General features: G+C 42.0%; 1 protein-coding gene across 3 annotated transcripts in view; it reads left to right on the forward strand.

Annotated features, from left to right (window-relative positions):
- Positions 1-23,461, forward strand: part of LOC148539251 (interleukin-5 receptor subunit alpha-like) — a 175,928-nt gene that overhangs the window by 133,741 nt on the left and 18,726 nt on the right. For 2 of the 3 annotated variants that reach the window (XM_088451520.1, XM_088451519.1), the window contains exons 10-11: positions 3,559-3,643; positions 14,666-14,868. In XM_088451520.1, the coding sequence (XP_088307646.1) occupies positions 3,559-3,643; positions 14,666-14,752 (172 nt within the window). In that variant the 3' untranslated portion in view covers positions 14,753-14,868. Of the gene's footprint in view, positions 1-3,558; positions 3,644-14,665; positions 14,869-23,461 lie in introns of those variants that run through there. The other variant, XM_088451521.1, reaches the window with a different exon arrangement.

The raw sequence follows: 23,461 nt of genomic DNA on the forward strand, positions 1-23,461 counted from the left end.
CCCACTCTGATGTCAGTGGAGAGATTCCGGCTCTGTTAGAGCCGAAATCTCTCTGGGGCTTGCAGCCACGAGACCCTACCACAAGGGTATCGTCGCAAGCCCGATGGTCGCGATGGTCTTGACCATCGCGACCATCATCATGGCCGCTCGCAATAGCTGTGGGTGGTCACCCACAGCTATGCGAGCGGCCAAGAGGCCAATCCCCCCCAAAAAAAGCCCGGCCCTGACTCAGAGCGAGCGCTCTGTCAGAGCGAGTGGCTCTGAATCAGGCCCTCATCTCTCTAAGTAGCTTTTGACCAAGAAACAGATTGCAGTGCTAGAACACCCTCCATACTCGCCAGACCTAGCAGCATGTGACTTCTTTCTTTTCCCTAAAGTGAAATCTGTACAGAAAGAAAACATTTTGCATCAGTTACTGAGTTAAAGAAGATAATGATGGAGCTATTGAGACAGCTGACAGATAATGAGCTACAGCACGGATTTGAACAGTGGAAAATAAGAATGCAGCGGTGTGTGGATGCAGAAGGGAAGTACATAGATAGAAGGGGATTAAAGTTAAAATATACTTAATATAATTAAACATAAATTATAGTTTATAGTCTCATTATTTAATAGTTACTTCTCATAGTAAAGAAATGAAAAAAGTACTCTCACTGTTTGGAGCACTCAACAGTTTGTGGGTCTTATGATGCAGACTTCCTGGCCTCGGCTACACAGCTATGAGGGAAAATCTGAGTAACCTCAGGATTACTCAGACTGCAAATGGTCTCGCAGTAGTCCTAAAAAGCAGCACTCAGATCTGCGATGTTGTCAGGAGGAGTCTATTTACACCAAACGCCTCCTGCTGCACTAGCTGTGCCATACCGTAAAACTCTGAATCAAGCCCATTGCTCCTAAACACAATTATGTTATCCTGATTTCTGCTCACACCTTCATATGCTGCAAGCAAAAATCATCTAGAACAAAAATCCTGCTTGGAGCTAAATTAATTGAGTGTGTGTCATAAAAACCGTGATAAAAAATGAGTCATTGTAGTAGGAATGATGACGTCCATATTACCCAGATAAACATATAGGGCCTGATTCAGACCCGCTCGCGAGTGCACAGCACTCGCAAGCGGTTCGATGGTCCCCCACTGCGCATGCGCACACCGTAGCCGGCTCCGGCATGCGCGAGAGCCGGCCAGCGACGGGTGCTCCGACGCTACGGGTCTCGCACCAAAACAGGGCGGCTGTCGATTGTGATTGAAAGCTCGCCCCATTTTGGAGGCGGGCAGGGGGGGTGGCTGGCCAAACGGAGGCATTCCCGAAGGAACGCCTGCCTTTTGGAGGCGGCCTCAGTAGTGAGCTTCCGGCTCTATTAGGGGCTTGCGATGGACAAGACCTTACATACGCAACCATCATGACCATCACCTGGCCTCTCGCAAAAGCTGTGGGTGGTCACCCACAGCTTAGCGAGCGGCCAGGAGGACAACACAAAAAAAAAATAATGCCGCCCTGATTCAGAGTGAGCGCTCTGAAAGAGCATCCGGCTCTGAATCAGGGCCATAATGTATTCAGTGGAGTAATTAAATAGTGAAAGAACTGTGAAAATGTAAAAGTTGAATTTTAGGACTTTATAATCATTATAATCATTATGTGCCAATTAACAGAAATTGTAAGACAGCATAATAAATCTAACAACCATGGACAATTGCAGAAACAGCACTTGCATTATAGTAAACACCTAAAATTATGTGTTATACATTATCAAAGCTGTGAGCCAATAATAGCATTATGCAGACCAATAATAGGATTTATTTCTAGAAAATAAAGGTATTTTTAACGTGTTTTTTTTATATTTTTACATACAGTATAAAAAAAATCAGCAAAAGTTCTATTTATGAAAAACAAATCACTTTCTAAAAAAAACATTAATCATGTAAAAAGTAACAAATGTATCAACTAGAGATGTGTACGGAACCCATGTGTTTTTTTGTTTTGGTTTTGGATCTGGATTCCTCTTTGTGTTTTGGTTTTGGTTTTGCAAAGCCACCCTCAAGTGTTTTGGTTTTGGATCCGGATACAAAATTGATTCAAAATCAATAAAAATCGATAAAAACAGCTAAGGTGTCCGAATCCAAAACCAGAGTTTGGCTTTTAAATCCAAGTTCCGAATTGACAATAGATCCGAACCGAGACTGGGTTCAAACCTGGTCACAAAAGTGAATCCGGACATTGACCTGGTTCTACTCGGAACCCCTACATTCAGGTGTGCAGATTTCAGAAATCCGGACCTGCATTAATTTTAACTTAATAAATACCCCTTTAATATACATTTTATATAAATCCTAAGCTAGTTATGTAGTTAATTAATTTGTACAACAACAATATTTTACTAAACTTAATATTTAGGATAAAGAGAAATGCATTGTAATACAGTATATGCCACCAGAACACTTACAAATATATTATATCACATATACTAAAATTATGATGAGAACATGGTAAAGTTGGAATAAGTCCCTTTTGAAAAAATAAATGAATCATGTTTATTACCACCTTTGTTGGGGTTATCCTGACATTTTAATAGAGCAATGAGATAACCCTAACATATTCTATCCAGTTTTTTCAATGCATAAATTGGCGGAAAAAAAGTGTCACAACAAATACAATAGATTGAAATATGTGTATATAAAAATCTCATTTAATGCAGATTTATAAACAGTGGGACTGATTCAGAGATGGAAGCTATAGTACAGCCTGTATTACAATATGCAAAAGCTAAAGGAGGTGTCTTTAGTACTAAGATGCCCACTGCCAGTGTTGGACTGGGGCATGAAGGGCCCACCAGGGGAATGCAGTGATAGAGGCCCATACGAAGGGGTGTGGCCAACTTTCCACAGAGGCAGAGTGCAAGGTCTGGGCCCCTTTCAGAATATATATTTAGTAAATATTGCTAGTGCATGCATGATAATGTACCAGATTAATAACAGCAATGCATTGTAGAAAATACACCATAGACCTGTGCAGTAAAATGTAACATATAATGTATAATTCAAGTGCACAGTCTGGAACCTGATTCCTAGAAGAGGGGGTGGGCCCTCAGGCAGTGGGGCCCACCGGGGGTTTCCCCTGTACCCCTGTGGGCCAGTCCGACACTGCCCACTGCAGGTTTCTCTGATCCAATGCTGCGTCCAATAACACATCCATCAAATCAACTGCATGACCATTGGACATCTGAGTAACCATGCAGGGGCTAGTAAAGCTTCATCCATGGTTGCAGCTACTGGCCTCGGCACACCCATAAAATGCCCATTTCTGGGACGCTGGCTATCGCTGCCCCTCAAACAACTGCAGCATATCAAACATGCTGTGGAGGCACCGTGTGCAATCTTGCAGTATGAGATCTGCACACAAGCAGTGCAGCATCTGCACAGATCACACACCATCAGAGATGTATGTAAACCATGGGGTTTGCATACATTTCCGACTCAGGCCCAGTTTTGTATTTGTAAAGTGCATCTGACACTATTAGAAAATTGAAAAACAATAATGCTCTTGTGTAATTTCTTATAAGGTTCAGAATATGGACAAAGTTATTTCCACGAGTGCCACAGCCATCAATCAAAATAATTGAAAAAGTTGACCAAGACGAAATAATGGTAGAGTATTCAGATGACTTCATTAACATATGTGTGTTTTATGCAAAGTACAGTAGGTATCTCACACTAGAATTTGAACTTAATTCTCTAGTGTCCTTACATACATTACATCCTTCCCGTCAGAAAAAGTCAGTTAAGGGTCAACTGACTGCAGAAGATCTGAATGGATTTTGAAAATAAATAAATAAATAAACAAATGGTCTGACTGGGAACATCAGAATAGACGTTTATTTACATGCAATCCCATGGATATGGTTAAGGATTATTAACATGCTGCATATAATTTATCCTCTTCCCCTGTCATACTTAACATCTTGCCCAAAACAATGAATGCCTCTCCTCAATGAATCTTCCAAAACCAGCTTTTGAAAGTTTATTGTCCTTGAATAAAGATATTTCTTTAGCTGTGGTTCAACATGCAACCACATCCCTGAAAACCTCATTCTGCCCAAGGTCCAGATGACCTAACCCCTAATTATTACTCGAGCTTTGGCTCAGATCTTTGGCAAATTTGGATCTCAGAATGAAGCAAAACGTCATCTTTCACTGACATCTGTTCTAAGATATTACTATAAATTTGTGTCAAAGTGCTCCGGAGTGGTGATAATAACAATAATAAATGTCAATATGTATTTGCAAGACCAACTGTGTTGCAACAATTAGTGTATAGTTGGTTGGAGAGTGTTTCAATCGTGCCGTAGCCCAACTATTGTCCTTCATATCACAATAGTTCAGTCCCAAAATATGTAGGAAGGGTGTTCTTAAATACATGTAATTACAGGATGCAATAACTGTAGGCTGGATGTTCATCCTAATGGGAATTGCCTTTGTGGAATGTCCCAGTTATATGTCCACATATATATAATCTCCTACTTCCAACAAATATATGGTGCTGTGTATGTCTGGTCCTCCTATCCACCTCAAAGTTACAGATAGCAAAGGATCAGGGAACTTTAGGACACTGTAGTGCAATATGTAGGGTAAGTGTTATGAACTCAACAAATCTTGCCGCTGTATTGCTGGACTGCTGGCGTCCCGTGATGTGTAAACTTTGCTAGATGCATGCGTGTGAGTGGAGCTAGGTTAATAAACAAAATAGGAGAATTGTACAAGTGCAGGTACTGTACACTTAGTTTTATTTATACAATCTGCCCATAACAAACAGTGTTTGCTGTATGGTTCAGAAAAAAATGCCCAATTAGTATAAGCAGCAATGGTAGTAAAACCAAATAACAAGTAATGCACAGAGTAGATTTAAAAGTCCACCAGCTTTTTGTGTGAAAAAGACACTTGGCGTGGCCGAGTCTTTGGGGAACTGATGGACCGAGAGGGGCTATTTGGTGCAACTGAAACCACATTGTATGAGGACACATCTCTAATGCAGACAACATTACAGTGAATGTCATATAATGCAGAGAACATCATATTGTCCATCATACAATACACAGAGCACTAATGAGTATTTTTTTGGCAGTTCCTCTGTCACTCTTCATACAGCTATAAATTAGAGATGTGCGCTGACCCCCGTGTTTATTTTTTTATCTCTATCTCCTTCGAGGTTTTGGATCTGAATTCGGTTTTGCAAAACCACCCTTGCGTGTTTTGGTTTTGGATCTGTATTTTTATAAAAAAAATTATAAAAACAGCTAAAATCATATAATTTGGACCGGTGTTTGCTCCTACAGTATTATTAACCTAAATAACAATAATTTTCAGGCATTTTCAGTCATTATTAACCACCTCACAGCTCACAATATTGTTTTCAGTACTTTTTTCATCAATATAGACCAAAGGCTGCAGCGAGCTGGCTGGCTAAAGTAAGTGACAGAGTAGTGGCACAAACGCACGGCAGTTTAAAAAAATATAGGACATCTATGAAACATTACCACACAGCAGTGGCAGACAGGATGGCAGTTTAATAAACTATAAAAATGTCAGTCAGCAATGTCCCAAATTGTGCAAAATGTAAAGAAAAAAGGTGCAAGATGGAATTGTCCTTGGGCCCACCCACCCACTCTTATGTGGGATATTAAAAAGGACATGCACAGTTTAACAAACCAAGCACTTTAGCGACAAGGACTGACACTTTTGTGGCTGAAGTCCTTGGTTTGTTTGGGCCCCCACAAAACAATTTTTTGGAAGGACTACCTGCAAATATTAAGGAGGAGGTTGATGATGAGAGTGTTGGTGGTGGAGATTGCATGTGCTGGTCCAAACTGCTAGTAGCTGATACTGGACTGCTTGTTATTAATTTACAAATTATTATAATCTTGTTCAGTAAATTGCATGAACTTGCTGCAAATGACTTTACAGGGAGGAGTTGCCAAAATGGTTAACGTCCCTACCTCTACTAACTTTGGCCTCACAAATGGTACATATGCCTTCACAACTGTTGTCAGGATTTGGGTTAAAATAATTCCACACCCAAGACGTTACTTTTTTGGTCTTATGCCCAGACATGACAATATCTTTCTTTTTATCACGAGCAAGAACTGATGCCACTTGTGGCTGATTTACACAAACAGCATCCTCATCATCAACATCCTCATTAGCATCAGATAGGACACAAATATCCGCCAAATCCTCCTTTTGCACTTCCTCCACACTATAATTCTCAATTTCTATTATTTCACTATGTAATACTAGCACAGTCATCATGGCTTCAGTGATCCCCTGTGCAACTGGTTGACAGCTGTTATACTTGCTTATTCCATCAAAGGATTGTTTAACAGTCAATTGTTTTTTTAAACTACTACTAGTAGTAGTCTTCTTGGTCCCTTTCAGGGATGAAGATCCACCCCCAACAGCAGCAGGCCTAGCGCTCAAGGATTCTTCTAAGGAATACTGGATAAGGGAGGAGTCACCTAGCCTTATCCTGGATGCAGAACTACCTACAATCATTAGGCAGGTGCTAGCTGAGTGAAGAGAGCTAACTGATGCTAGGCTGTCTGTAGTTATTTTTTTAGCACCAGTTTCTGATTTTCCAAAAAATGTTCCTTGAACTCGCTGCAGATTACGTAACAGGGAGGAGGTTCCTAGATGTTTAATGTCCCTTCAAATCTGTTTCCACACATAAGAAGTTTTTTTTTATTTGTCTTATGCCCTGTTATGACAATGGGCTTTTCCTTATCATGGGCAACAACTGTTTCCACTGGTGCCTGATTTACACAAACAACATCCTCATCATCAACATCCTTATTAGCGTCAGCTACACAAATATCCTCCTCATCCTGGTGCACTTCCACAGAAGCATCCTCGATTTCTATGTCAGCATGTTCACAGGTGCTGTTCATCCCCACATTTGCAGAGGATATATGAATGGTGGAAGAAGGCTCCTCTTCGAGTACAGTATTGGGTACAGCACACACATCAATTTGTACCAATTTTAAATATTACTCTGCAGTATCTATGACCTACAGCCTCACAATATTTTTATGCATATTACACTGCAACCAACAGTGTCACAATACTTGTATGAATAATATTACACTGCGATACCACCTACAGTGTCACAATACGTGTATGAATATTACTCTGCAGTACCACCTACAGTGTCACAATGCGTGTATAAATATTACACTGCAGTACCACCTACAGTGTCACAATACATGAATGAAATTGGGGTACCACTTAGAGTCACAATACGTGTATGAATATTACACTGTGGTACCACCTACAGTGTCACAATACCACTTACAGTGTCACAATATGTGTATGAATCTTACATTGTGGTACCACTTACAGTGCCACAATACTTGGATGAAATTGGGGTACCACCTACAGTGACACAATACATGTATGAATATTATACACTGTGACCGGCAGCATCACAGTAAAAAAAATAAAATAATATAGACCGACAGAGCATCCCTGGAGGTCACAGAAGCCCCTTGATGGATGGACAGAGTACCCCTAGACAGACAGGGCACCCATGAAGGACACAGAAGCTCCATGATGGATGGGCAGAGTACCCCTAGATGTACATAGCACCCCTGGAGGACACAACAACCCTTGATGGATCGACAGAGCACCCCTAGACCAATAGAGCACCTCTGGAGGACACCTCAGCCTCTTGATGGACTGATAGAGCACCCCTGGAGGACACAGCAGCCCCTTGCTGGACAGACAGAGCACTTCTAGATGGACAGAGCACCCCAGAAGGACACAGCGGTCCCTTGATGGACAGAGCACCCCTGATGGACACAGCACCCCTGGATGAATGCAGCATGTCTGTTCACTATACTCTCCACAGCTGGAGTGAAAAGGCACAGATGACCATGGACCTTTATAGATTCCAAAACCCATGAGAATCCGACAGCGGGAGGATGACATTTTGCCTAGTTTTGGATTCTGAGTTAGGCAGGAAAACCCGAGCCTGACTCGTATCCTTCTCAGATCTCCTATGTTCGGGTGGGTTCTGTTCTTTGAGTATTGTTGCTGCTCCGGGTTGAATCTGCCTCTGTTCTGCTGCTTATTTAGACCTACTGATATGACACCCCCCTAACTGATGCTGTGTTGTGGACAGAATTCTCAGAAATGTGGAAAGCTTTCTCTTTCATAGGCTTGCCCATGAGCCCATTCGGGAGTTTTCTGTGCTAACGCTGCCACACTGGTCCTAACAGACAAGTATCCCCACATTAGCTTCTGAACCTGACTATTTAAAGTGGGCTATAGCATATGGCGGTTACATACTGTGCGATGGTCCATCATGAAAAAGAGTTGAGCGGGTTCGGATCTCAGAGATCCAAACCCATCCTAATTTTGAGATCCGAGGCGAGAACCGAACATGCTCAAACTGAGGCAAAACCATAGAGATGAAATCTCGCTGCTTGCGAGCTTTTGTCTCTATGTATATAAGGGACCACGCAGCGGCCGACATTTCCCTCCAGCTGTGGAGACTGAACAGAGAGGGTGGGTAGTGTAGGGCTGGGAGAGGTAGTACTACTTATCTGTGCTGGTGCTGTGCTGTGCTGTCTGCTGTGTCCTGGGCTGGTGCACTGCTGATCCATCTGGTGCTGTCACTGCTGTGCTGTCTGCTGTGTCCATCTGGGCCGGCTGCTGTTGCTCATCCATCTGGGCTGGTGCTGTCTGCTGCATCCATTTGGGCTGGTGCTGATCCATCTGGGCTGGTGCAGTCCTGTCTGCTGCATCCATCTGGGCCCAAGTTCTGGACCCCCCAAAAAATATATTATCTTTTATATTCTGTGTGTACATGTTAGGCTTAGCCGCACAAGATACAGCAATGCAACCTAGTGCTGCCCGACTCCAGTCGTCATCAATCTGTACTCTGGGCCCAAGTTCTGGACCCGAAAAAAAATAAAAATAAAAATAGTGTTTTTTGTCTATTTATTTTCTGTGTGTGTGTGTTAGGTTTAGCTGCACAAGAACAAGATACAGCCAGCAACGCAAGTTGCAACCTAGTACTGCCCGACTCCAGTCATCATCAATCTGTGCTCTGGGCCCAAGTACTGGACCCGAAAAAAACCAAATAGTGTCTTTTGTATTTATTTATTCTGTGTGTGCACGACTGCACATGTGTGAATTTTGTAACCGCACCTTGGCTACACTATTGGTGCTTGTGACACTGCTTCAAGACCGCAGAAAATATGGAGGGCTGTCACATGACAGGAGAGCAAGGCAAAGAACCACATGTTGTAGCTGCCGCCAGCAGTCATCATGATAATGCAAGGCCATCTACTTCCTTGTCTTCTATGAAGGCCCATGCCCCAGGGCTTAAGTCACACCACGGATATGTTAAAGCTACTTTTACTGTAGTAAAGAAAAAAAAATTGAATGGCAAGTTGCCTTTAGATAAACAAAAAATTGGCAATATGCCATTCCCTACACGAAGTGACAAGGAAAGGATAAGGCCTTGGCCTTTATTTATGTTGACTGCTGGTTCTGATAGCCCTTCTGCTTATAGTAGTAGTGGTGGTGGTACCATTAAAAAATTTAAAGTTGTTAAGAAGAGTTAGACCGCTCTGGAAAAACCAACTTTGTGCCCTGAGAAATCAAAATCACAAATCCCCGAGGAGAGTGCAAGTGTGTCTGTGGTTGCCATGTGTGAGCCAGACCAAAATACTAGTGTACTGGAGGATCCTCCAAGTTCCAACATTTGTGCGCCCTCTGTAAATGTGGGGAAGGGCAGTGAACATCTTGCAGATGTAGTCAGTGTGGAATTCTGTGGAATTGCACATGGAGGAGGAGGATATTTTGGTAGTTGAAGGTGCTAAGGATGATGAGGATGTTGATAATGAAGATATTGGTGATGAGGATGTTGATGCCGAGGATGTCCTTTGTGTAAGTAAGGCTGTTGCTGGTGCCCATGGATTGAAAAAGCCAAAGCCCATTGGTGTCATGCCAGGGCAAAAGACAAAAAAATCCACTTCTCACGTGTGGAATTATTATCACCCCAATCCGGACAACAGTTGTCAAGCCATATGTAACCATTGCCAAGCAAGAGTGAGTAGAGGTAGGGACCTAAACCATCTAGGAACCTCCTCATTGTTACGTCACTTGAAGCGCATTCATCAAATATCAAAGTGTATGTCGCCAAGTTCCAAAACTCAAACGTAACAAGTCCAGTGTCACCTACTTGCTTCCTCTCTGTGGGATCCAAGCACCTTTGATCTCCACCACCAACACCTGCATCATCAACATCCTCATTCATCATCGGGAGTAGTCCTGCTGCATCCAATGTTGTTATTCGAAGCATGATTGACTCCTCTCCTATCCATGATTCCTCAGAAGGATCCTTGATGACTACGCCTGTTTCTGCTGCTGTTGCTGTGAGTGGATCTTCATCCCAGATGGGGCTCAGGAGGAAGACTAGTGGCAGTGTATCCTCCAAAATACAATTAACTGTCAAACATTCATTTGCAAGGGCAAATAAGTATGACAGCAATCATCCAGTTGCACAGCGGATTACTGACGCTATGCTGGTATTAGATGTGCATCCAGTATCCACCATTACTGAAGTGGGTTTTCAACAGTTAATTGAGGTCCTGTGTCCTTGCTACCAGATCCCTTCTAGATTCCACTTCGCTGGAACAGCAATTCCAAGTGTGTACAAGGACATTAAAAAAAACCTTATTCATGTCCTCATAAATGCTGTTGTACCCACTGTCCACTTGACCACTGATATGTGTACAAGTGGAACAGGGCAAACTAAGGATTACATGACTGTGACAGCCCACTGGGTAGGTGTATTGCCTACAACAGCAACAGCAGCAGCAACATCTACCAAAGACAGCTGATACAGAGGCAGGGTACTCTTTGTATAACTGGTTTTACTAAGAGGCATAGCACTGAGAACCTCTTAGAAAAACTCAGGGAAATCATTGCTAAATGGCTTACCCCACTTGGACTCTCCTCGGGATTTGTGATTTCGGACAATGCCACCAATATTGTGAAAGCATTACATCTGGGCGAATTCCAACACGTTTCATGTTTTGCTCACACAATTAATTTGGTGGTACAACATTTTTTTTAAATGATAGGGGCGTGCAGGAGATGCTCTCAGTGGCCCACAAAATATCCAGACATTTTAGACATTCGGCAACCGCTTGTCGAAGATTGCATGACCAGCAAGTACTGTTAAATTTGCCCTGCCATCAGCTGAAGCAAGAGGTAGTAACTCGGTGGAATTCTACCCTTTATTTGCTTCAGCAGATAGAGGAAAAGCAAAGGCCATCCAGGGCTGTACAACGGCCTATGACATAGGCCGTGGAGCGGGAATGCACCTTACTCAAGTGCAGTGGAGAAATATTTCCGTGTTGTGCAAGGCTCTCAAACCCTTTCAACTTGCCACATGTGAAGTTAGTTCAGACACTGCCAGCTTGAGTCAGGTCATTCCCCTCATAAGACTTTTGCAAAAACAGCTGGAGAAATGAAAGAGGAACTGAAATGGAGCGATTGCGCAAGGTATGTCAGACTGGTGGATCAAGCCCTTGATTCACTTCACCAGGATCCAAGAGTCGTCAATCTTTTGAAATCTGGAAAAAATATATTTTGGCGACCATTCTGGATCCTAGGTTTAAGTCCTCTGAGTTTTTTCCCAACAAACCAAAATCTAAAACTATGCAAAGAGATGTTGGTAAAAAAATTGTCAGCTGCAGCCGCACGTGAAACGCCATCATCTTCTCTTTCAGTTTCTGCAGCTGCCAGGAAAAACACTAAATTTTCCTTACAGAATGCCTGCTGGTCATGCAGATCGTTCACCAAAAAATTATATCTGGTCGGGCCTGAGAGAACTGCCTACTAGTGACATGTCTTCTACCGTGACTAGGTTTGATATGGTCTCCATTCACAGAATGGTGGAGGACTATTTCAGAGATGACATCCTAATAGGCATGTCAGACAGTCCCTTTCAGTACTGGCAGGAAAAAGAGGCAATTTGGAGTCCCATACACAAACTGGCTTTGCATTACTTAAGTTTCCCACCCTCCAGTGTGTTCTCCGAAAGAGTTTTCAGTGCAGCTGGCAACCTTGTCAGTGATTGGCATAGGAGGTTACTTCCTCAAAATGTGGAAAAGATGATGTACATTAAAATGAATTACAAATTCCATGAGGAAGACCTCTACCAACAATTACATAAAAAAATTACAGAGGCACCTATGGTGGATTCCAGCGGGGACTAATTAATATTGTGTGAAGAAGAGGATGTACACACTGATGGGGGTGATGAGGATGACAGCAACTTGTAATGTAAAGCCAGTTTGTGTATGGGATCATTTTCATTTCCATGTCCAATGCACATTGGTAGCTTGTTTTATTGGGGTCCAAACAAACCAATAATTTCAGCCACAATTGGCAGTCCTTGTCGCTGAAATTATTGGTTTGTTAATTGTGTTTACCTAATTACTCGTCATGGTAGTATATCCATCTTCTTTATTATTATTTTTTATTTCAACCTATGAGGTTGTACTAGTGCTCAGGTCTTTCCCATTTTCTCCCCTTCCCATCACATTTCTCAGTAATTAAACCTGGGACCATTCTGGAACTGCCTACTGTACATGACTGTAATGACTAACTAAGATATAGGGTGTTCACATTAATCTTCCTTATTTAAGCTACATATATACTGTATACATATATATAAAAAAGTAGCATATATAAATATGATGCGCTTGTGATGGTTGATAGTTTGCTGTAGATCCCTCCTTTCTCTGAACCTATGCTTCTGATTAATTTCCAAATTAAACTGCACCTGCATATCGACTACATATTTTCTTATACGATTTTGTAAGCTAACAGTTATTATAGAAATATACATTTTTATGTAGAAGTCAGATAAAATATGGTGAGTCGTTTGATCTCTGCTGTTTATCTGTATAAACATGGTGGTTTGATTACTTCCCACTGTATTACTTCCTTTTTCTGCAGACACTGACAAAGGCTGTGTTTAGTAATCTCATCTACCTGAGCACCTGGTCTGCATTGGTAATTACTGTCCAGCTACAGAATGGCAAGAAAGATGCACACTTAAATTTAATCTACACCGGAATGCCTTAGGGTTCCATAATGCTGGGCATACACTATACAATTATCTGTCAAACATCTGTCCAATCTGCCTGTTTGGAATGAAAACCTGGTAATGTATGGGAGCAAATGACATTCAACCATATTTTCCCAAGTACTAGAAAACAAACAAAAACTATTGTTCAAATTGGTTAAATACATCTGATTTAACCATTTTGTCTGAATTACCATTTTTGCAAGTTTTCCAGTGTTTGTGAGCATATGGTCAATTGTCATTTGATCCCATAAGGTGCCTACACACTTAGTGATATTTCACATGATTTGCCAGATTCTGACGCATCGTGACAACAAATTGTGTAAAATATGTCCTAATTGTGAGTGTCTACTCACAATCACAATGCCGATGCACGTACCCGCTAGTCGTACATCGCATCTTCAGATCGGCCGTGCTATAGTGTAGATTTGCCAATCTCAGTCACGATGCATTGGAATAGTTAGGAGACATGATAGATTGTTTGTCACATTGGGCAGTTTTTAACACCAAATTGTGCCCACGACTGCCGGGGAACTGCTGGGGAGAGTTCAAGGGGAATCGGATACGATGTTGGATCGTGAGTACATCACCAAGTGTGTAGGCACCATTAGACTACCAGATTTCATTCCAACCAGCCAGATTGGACAGATGTGCATGTAAAAATGGGGAAAGAAGGGACTGCTGCTTCCAAATTGCTGCTAAAAATGTGGAAGTACTACCAGACTCTACTAGTCGGTAAAGAAATAAAAAAAGGTTTCTAGCACATAGCTTGTCCATTGAAAATCAAATATTATCGAAGAATACAATTGCTGATAAAATTACATAATTTATTGTGTCAATAATGATATATAAAAGATTATATGCATATGCAGGATAATAGTATTAAATATGATGATCTAATACCGTTATACAACATAAAACTCATAAAACAATACAACTTTTTACATGGGCTGTGTTTGAGGGCATTAGTGGTGGTTACCTCAATTTAAATCAAAGGTTCTGACTCCTCTGTGTGGAAATATCTATTTTATTATATAATGACAGGGAGACTCCCCTTTCGAATTAATAAGGTCAGTTGTTTAAAGCAATGTAATGCCCTGACCTGGTATTCCTCCTGAACTTTTAGTGCAATTGTATTTTTAGATTTATTTAAATTTTTATCGGAGGGTAAGAACTAAAACCTTTTTATATTTTTTTCCAGATTGGACAGATGTCTGCCAGATAATTGTATAGTGTATGCCCAGCATTAGTGATTGATACCTGTACTTCTTATTTAGCTGTGTGGATTAAATTATAACACCTGTCCTCGCTGATTTAGAGCTACAGGAACACATTCATCTATGATCTTTAATTAACAAACTATTATCACATGAAAACTATAATTTGCAATATCCTAATACTGTAAATATTTATTTGCTGGTTTCAGACAATAACAATACCTCATTGAAATCCTCGAATGTAATTGCTTGGCCAATCTGCTGTAATGTAAATGTTCTCTTTGATTTTAGGTTCAAAAATTTCCTGAACATGATATTACATTTATGAAACCTGAAGAAGAATGTGTTTGCTCATATATAACTGAAATATCACCATAACACCAATCTGAAAGGATTACAAAATGCAGAACTGTGTGAGAAGACTTGTAAAATAAGAAGCAAGTAATTGATACAGTATATAATAGTTGGTGTGTCATATTTAAATAAAGTCTACAACATGAGGTTAAATACACAGAATTAGCATGGTCATTACTTAGTTTACTTTTGTTAAATTCGAAATATATATATATAGTTCAGTTTACATGAAAACCGAACACACCTGAACGTCTGAGTTCCGAACAGAACCGAGTCCCGATAGGTCTGCTCTAAGTTCTGAACTCGGATTTACAAACTAAATCTCAGGTTTTATATTGCATGTAAACAGGTCCAAATTACTTAACTATTACTTTACCTGTTTTTATCAATTTTAAAGATATCCACAACAAAACCAAACCAAAACTACTGCCAAAACCATAACATTTGAGGGTGATTTTGCCAAAACCAAAAGCAAAGCACAGGGGTCCACGCACATCTCTAATATATATGATTTAAACATTGTTTCCTTAGTACGTATAAACTGTAAAAGATCATAAATACAATACCTCCATCTCCTACCGACTTCATCACCAACTAGACTTAACGATTGATTCAGGGGTTCCGACCACAATGTGGCATGGAAGTGATGGGTACCAGAAAAGCCCCAAGGACCTCTCTTTTGCTCTAAGGCCACCATTCTGTTCTTTTGACTGAAGTGTCCAGCTGGTAGAATGTTATTACAGGGCACTTATCTAAGTTTTGCTGTGGTGACTGGAAATGCACTGCTCATTTTACTGAGGGGTTTGTTTATATTCAATTTATTGAACAATTGGGGATTGTTTATATTCAAAGGACAAAACTGCAAATGTGCACTAACCCGTGGCATCCGATCCTATAAGAGAACTTAGTAAATAGTTTGCACAATTAAATTAAATACCTGATAGGTTGCTAAGGTTATGCAAATGTTACATATACATTTCCATACAGTTATTACTAGCTGGGACACCAGGTGTTGCCCGGGTTGAAGACTGGACCCTGAAGTACACCTGCAGGCTTCATTTTTTTACATTGACCTTGCCTTTACTCTAGATAACTATGCAAATTAGGAATAAATGACAGTATAAGAGACGTATTCTCATACAGTTTGGAATAGGGTACATCAGTAGCAGACTGACCTACAGAACAGAGGGCCTGATTGAGCAAGGAACACACGCAATCGGTAGATTATTTTGCATTGCACATGCGTATGCATCGCAGTGCGCTTGCGCGAACCAGCTATTGCGATGGGAACTGCATTTGCAGATGCAATGCAGACCCAGAGCACAGTGATTGACAGGAAGTGCTGTTTGTGGGTAGTGACGGGGGGGTTGTCGGGCAAACGCAGGTGTACTGTACCTATGTGTTTGGATGGCATTTCAGGGGCGTGCATAATTAAGCCCTTGAGGCGGCGGACCCAGCCTGAGGTCTAGTTGCACACAGGAAGTCTCACTATGTCTGTGGGAGGGTCAGATCAACCACTACTGTACGTATGGGTTTGATGGTTCTCGATGTTACCGCTGTCTTGCCAGGTATAGAGGACACAAGTAAAGGGAAGTGGGTGGTATTATGTATTGTTAGGCATCTGCTTATTCTTCTGCGATTGCCGTGCGTATCCACTCATAAGCATATTCTCGCAGCGTCCGGTTGCGTGCGTCCACATCCATGCGTTCCTTGGGTCGGGCACATGCGCAGATTCATGATAATCTGGAATCTGTGTGGTCCCTGTCCCTGCAGCCACAGTGTAATCACCCACTGGAATTACTCTGCAGACCATCATTGAAGACCATGTCTAGCAGGGCTGCCATCGGGGGGGAAATGCCGGGATTGGAGTCCCGTTCCTGGATAGAAGGTGGCCTGTCCACAATGGCAATCGGTGGCTGCAATCAATCTCCCTTGCTGTTTGTAATCTCCATATGCTAAAATTTGCAGGATTAAAGATTGTGGATTGATTATGCTGTCTGCCACAGTCTGAATATATTTAGTGGAATGTTTTGAGTGCTGAGCTGCTGATGAGTCTGCCAGAGTGTGACAGTGTATGTATGAAGTTAGCCCCGCAGCCCCAGAACCTGTGTAATTTTAGAGTTTCTCAGTTTAATGGGACTGTGTGACAGTGTGTGGCCCTGACAAAGGTCAAACCTAGACAAAAGCCTAATCCTGGTCACACTACACCAAAATGCCAAATTTCGTGGAGCTAGCTACAAAACTCTGGCTGTGCATAAAGGACCAACACACACACACACACACACACACACACACACACACACACACACACACACAGTTATCCACTTATTATATAGATATATAATATATTGATTTAAATATCTAACTTAACTTTTAAACAAATCTGCAGTGAATTTAATTAGCGTTGCTTATTTGTGCTTGGCATTGCGTGGGTGAGGGATGTCCTTTCACTATGATGTGAGGTGGGGTTGAGGATGTTGGAATGGAAATTTGTTGTGTTATGCAAAATGGAATTACATTTGTACTGTGGGTACAAATAATGCAAATGAGGCCGGAGAGGAGGAAATGTACATTTATTTCTAGTATTCTTATACTGATACAGTGCTGATAACTCAACAATGTTCTGGAGAGATGCCAGATGATTATATTAGGGAAACCCTTAAGGTATAGTGATACAGCTATATTACTTTCAGACCTGTGGTCTATGACTCTACAAGTGTGTATACGTTCACAGCAATGTTCAGAAATAGTGTTCCATACTAATTGATAGTCTTAGTATGGGGTTCCTTAATCTGAACATTGCTGTGCACATATACACATCTGTAGAGTCATAGACCTCAGGTCTGAGAGTAATATAGCTCTATTGTTATACCTAAAGGGATTCCCTAAAATAATTACACTGTCAAAACTCAAAGAATAGTGGGGATGCTGACCATACAATTGGAGTTGGCTGACCATACAATTGGAGTTGGCAGAGATCTAGAACTGAGATTCGTGGCTCTCACCAGGAACCCATGCAAGGGGATTTGGACTTTGCTGTGCCTGATATGCAGATCATGGCCCTCAGTCTGGGTTCCAATGTATGGGTTGGTGTGTGAAGAAACTGAGTTCAGTTAGAGGTCAGTCACCTTGGGGTGGACTGGAGTGCACTCATCAGGAATGGGTCAGAAACAGATGGGCAATGAGGTACCATGGAGTGAGTAAATCAAGACAAAGGAATAGCCAAAGTCAGAACCAGGAATCACTAATAATAAATAAAGGCAGTTCACTAGGAATAAGACCCTGGAGTAAGGTTGGGGCAAATACTCTGGCACTTGTTAGTGCTCAGAGACTTCCCTTTTATAGGGAGAAGCATTGAAACTGTCTTCACACATTTGGCACCGCTTCCTCTCTAAATCCTAAACAAAGTGGCACGCAAGTCCCTATGGGAGCTGTGACCACCTCTTCACCACTGGGAGCAGACTGCAGTGACCAGGAAGGAATGCAAGCCACCAGCATGACACCCACAAGCAGAGGACTTCACCAGAGGACTGTGGGAGCCGCCAACCACCCAATAATGACACTGCGATACCCAGAGACCAGCACTGCTAACCAGGTACAGTAAGTGAAACCCAGGCTCCGGTGCACTATGACATTACCCCACCCTCTCTAGGGATGGGCACTGAACACCCCATAAAAGGTTTATGTTATGGATGTACCCAGTAAGCACACAGAAAGTTTACCTGGAGTAAGGGCAACAGACAAGGTAGGGGTTAATAGCTGAGGTAAACAGTTGCAGGTGTGTGCTGGAGACTGCTGCTGGAAACTAGATTTGAAGTCTAGTAATTAACTGGCAAAGGTGGACATGCACAGAAACAGACAGGATGCAGATCTGGATAGTAGCAGGCCAACTTTGTAAGATGCAGGCTGGAACAATGCCAAAACATCAATGCTGGATTTGGGCTTGGTTGTGGCAGGCTAGCTACTCAGAATGCAGGTAGGGATAATGTTGTACCTTCAATGCTGTATATGAACTTGGTTGTGGCGGACCAGCTTCTCAGGATGCAGGTGTGAATAATTTTGTACCTGCAATGCTGTATATGAGCTTGGTTGTGGCAGGCCAGTTACTCATGATGCAGGTGTGTATAATGTTGAAGCAGAACCAGTACTTGATATGGTTGAGTTGACAGGTGAATGCAGGTTGGAGCTTGTAACAGAATCCGTATTTGAAATAGTTGAACTGGCAGGATGAATCCACAGACACAAACTGGAAGAGACACAGAAGGTAAGCTGGAGGGTCTTGGCAAGATGCAGGCACAGAGCTGGGATGAACACAGGAATAGGGCAGAATCCAGTAGGACACAGGAGCAGGACTGGCAGTGATAGAACACTGAGCATTGGTGGTAGGCCAAAGAGAAAAGCTGATGTTGAACCACTTATACAGCACTCTCCAGAATTTGGAGGTAAACTGTACTGCCCAGTTGGAGATGATGTCCTTGGAAAAAGCATGCAACCAAAATATCTCCTTTATGAATGCTTCTGTCAGCTTTGGGGCTGAATGTATACCCTTTAATTGAATTAAATGAGCAGCCTTGAAGTACCTATCCACCAATTCCAAGATTGTTTTAAAACCTTGACAGAGGAGCAAATCTGTAACAAAGTCCATCGAGATATGGGTCCATGGATGATCAAGAATGGGATGTGGGTGTAAGGAACCTGCTGAAGCTTTAGGTGGAATCTTGTGCTGAGGACATGTAGGACAGATTGCCACAAAGTTCTTAACATCTTGAAGAACAGTCAACCACCTGGCTTGACTGTAGTTTAACCAGTGAGCTGTTTTGAGGTACATGAGGTTCTTTTGATCTGTGAAAACCAACACTGGAAATTTCGACCCCTCCAGCAAGTATTGCCATTCTTGCAAGGCCAGCTTGATGTCTAATAATTCCTTTTCTCCTACAGCATAAGTTTTTTTCTGGAGCTGAAAACTTATGAGAGAAGAAGCTGCAAGAAAACTACTTTCCTGCTGTATCCCTTTGTGAAAGAACTGCCCAACACCAATAGAAGCATCCACCTCCAGGAAGAAAGGCTGATCACAGTTGAGTTGCCTAAGGATGGGTGCTGAAGTGAAACATTGTTTCAACCAAGAGAATGCTTCTTCAGCTTCAAGATGCCAAACCTTGGTATTTTAACCCTTCTTGGTAAGAGCAGTGATAAGAGCTGTTATAGAGGAGTAGTTAATGAATTGCCGATAGAAGTTGCAAAATCCCTGAAACTGTTGAATTGCTTTCAATCCAGTCAGACAGGGCCAATTAGCAATTAAGGAGATCTTCTCTGGGTCAATTTGTAGGCTGGAACCTGAGATAATGTACACCAGAACAGTGAGTTCCTTTTGCTCAAAGGTAAATTTTCCAGTTTACAGTAAAGCTGGTGAATTCGAAGTCAAGATAGAACTTTGCATACATGCTTGCAACAACTTGCTAAATCTTTGAAGAATATATGTACAGTATGTCATCCAAGTAGGCCACAAAGTGTTTATATACAAAGGTCTCAGAAAATGTTATACAGGTTGAGTCTCCCATATCCAAATTGGGACCAGGGGTATTTTGGATATCGGAATATTCCATAGTTTGGAATATTTGCATACCATAATGAAATATCTTGGGAATGGGACTGAAACCTAAACACAGAATGCATTTATGTTTTATATACACCTTATGCACACAAAAAATATTTATAATACCTAAGTATAAAAATTAGGCGCAACCAATAAAATACAATATTAAAAAATTGTTATCTATATAGCAGCTCCCACTAGTAGTGCTGGAAACACTACTCAATTAAGATCAACATAAACTAAATGAGTATATACAGGGCCGTCTCTTCCATTGGGCTTTTTGGGCAGTTGCCCAAGGGCCCGAAGCTCCAAGGGGCCCGCCTGCCTCCTGCACAGTGCAGCCGCAGCCAGTTGGTAAATGTTTTTTTTTCAAAGCAGTGTATTTCGATCTGCCTGCCTGCCCCCCCCCACCGCCTGCTCCTCCTGTGGAGGGCGCAGGCAGCCGTAGCCCATCAGTGACGGCCCGGCACCTGGGGATGCAATGGGCTGTGCTGTTTTCAGCTTGTGCACATGACTGCACAATGCAGCAGTGCTCTGGATAGACAGTAGGTGTGTGGGCAGAGCTAGAGCTCCGCAGCCAACGGTGTCCGGGTGGAATGAAAGTTGTTGCCGTGTGAAGAAGTGACTGCCAGGTCAGCCCAGAGGAGGGAGAGGAGAAAGTGAACGGGCCAGCTACACAAAGCCTGCAAGGTGGCACTAGGTAAGAGCACTGTGGGGTGGGTGCAGAGTGTGTGTGTGACCAGGGCCGGCGCAACCCACTCAGGAAAGCCTGCAATGCAGGGAGGCACCAGGCTGGAGAGGCGCTCTCCCTGCAGCTGCTGCTCAGTCAGTTCTTGCTGCTGCCATTGCGCCTGTCACATTGTATGACAGGAGGCGCGGCAGTGGCAGCCTGCTGTAAAAATCGGCTCCTCACACAGTCCCACCCTCTGCTGCTTGCAGGCTGGACACTGGGTACTCTTCCTGAGTCCTATGAATGGCTGCCTGCTCAGTATGGATGCCCCAGGGATCCCTCCCCTCTCTGTCTGAATCCCCGAGTCTCCTCCCCTCCTATCCACTACCCTGTCACTACCCTGAACATACACTCTTCTATTAAATCTCTTGTGACTGTCCCTAAGGATCACTCACATGCTTTTCAAACTGCAACTCCATTGAACATGTTTAAAATGTATGCAAGCTTGAGCCCAAGATGGCAGATCAAGTTCATTTATCTGAGAATCAGTGTAGGGACTGGCTAGATGGGAATGACCGTGAAGCGGTGGCCAGCTTAACAAATTATTGCAATATTTTGGAACCAACATTCCCTATGTTCAAAGGAGTTGCAGTTTGAAAAGCATGTGAGTGCCGAGTTTGTATGATATTTTTTATGTAGATGGTGTGGTCACATACCAAGGGCACCCCAGATGGTTGAGTGCTGTGGATTGAGCCTGTCGTTTATTTAAATTTTGTGGTAACACTTGCTAGGGCAACCTGTTGTTCAAATGTAAGACAAACTTTTTTCTTTTTTCGGTGCTTATTAACTGATATCCCTGGGTGTGGTCCTGTCTCTTTAAGGCAGGACCCAGTTTCATGTTTAAAATGTATGCAAGCTTGAGCCCAAGATGGCAGATCAAGTTCATTTATCTGAGAATCCGTGTAGGGACTGGCTAGATGGGAATGACCGTAAAGCGGTGGCCAGCTTAACAAATTATTGCAATATTTTGGAACCAACATTCCCTATGTTCAAAGGAGTTGCAGTTTGAAAAGCATGTGAGTGCCAAGTTTGTATGATATTTTTTATGTAGATGGTGTGGTCACATACCAAGGGCACCCCAGATGGTTGAGTGCCGTGGATTGAGCCTGTCGTATATATATATATATATATATTTATATATAATATATATATATATATATATATATACACCCAGCACTCCCTTGGGTGTATATATATATATGTACTCAGTTAGTATATGTTGACCTGATACACACAATTTTATACAATATTTTTATTAATTTTGTCCATCAAAAAAAGTTTCTGTACATACATGAAATTCATTTATGTTTCTTATATAGCTTATACACACAACCTGAAGGTTATTTAATATGATATTTTAATAATTTTGTGCCTTAAACAAAGTTTGTGTACATAGAACTATCAGAAAGCAAAGGTTTCACTATCTCAGTCATGCTAAACATATTCCATATTTCGGAAAATTCCATATTTTGGAATATTTGGATATGGGAGACTCAACCTGTACATGTATTTTTGGAAAAAAGATGGGGCATTGCCTAATCCAAAAGGCATGTCTAAAAACTCAGAATGTCTGTCATGAGTGTTGAAGACCATCTTCTGCTCGTATCCTGACCGGATTCTTATTAGATTGTAGGCCCAGCAAAGATCTAGTTTAGCAAAAACTTTCACTCTCTTAATCCTGTTGAAAAGTTTAGAGATTAAGGGTAAGGGGTATTGATCCTTGATGATGATGGCGTTAAGACCAAGGTAGTCAAGATAAGGTCTGAGACCTCCATCATTCTTTTAAACAAGAAAGAGCCCAGCTCCTTCCAGTGACTTAGGCTCCCTGATGATCATACATTCAAGCTTTATGTACTCGGTAACTGACAGAGGTAAAACTCTCCCACAAAGAGGCAAGTCGAGCAGACAATCCAATTCCTGATGAATAGGCAGTGTTTCTGCAGCTTTTTTGCTGAATACTTCATGGTAAGCATGGTACGGGGGCAGCAGACAGATATCCTGAGCAATGATTGTACTCTGAATGGCTTTATGTGGGCTGAAAGATTGTTGGTAAACATTCTTGGTGACAGTGAGATCCCCAAGATAAAATCTGTGGTTTCACTCCAATCTAAAATGGGAGCGTGCCGACACAAGTAAGGAAGACAAAAATAATTGGACATTCGGCCATTAGAAGTACATAGAAGGAGTTCTGCTCCCTATAGAGCGGACCATCCCACATGGTCAGACTCTGACTTTGATCATAAATGGCAGCTGTAGGAATTTGCAGAGACACACATGGAATCCCAAGATCTTGGACCGTAATTAAATTTCTATTTGCACCAGAATCTGGGAAGGCTTTAAGTAGTTTAGAAGGTTTCTCCAGCAAAAAATACACTTCAATAGTGAACTGAAAGGTCAGCCAAATAGTGCT

The sequence above is a fragment of the Taudactylus pleione genome, unplaced genomic scaffold (assembly GCF_031769625.1).
Source record: "Taudactylus pleione unplaced genomic scaffold, aTauple2 ptg000026l, whole genome shotgun sequence".
NCBI lineage: Eukaryota > Metazoa > Chordata > Amphibia > Anura > Myobatrachidae > Taudactylus > Taudactylus pleione.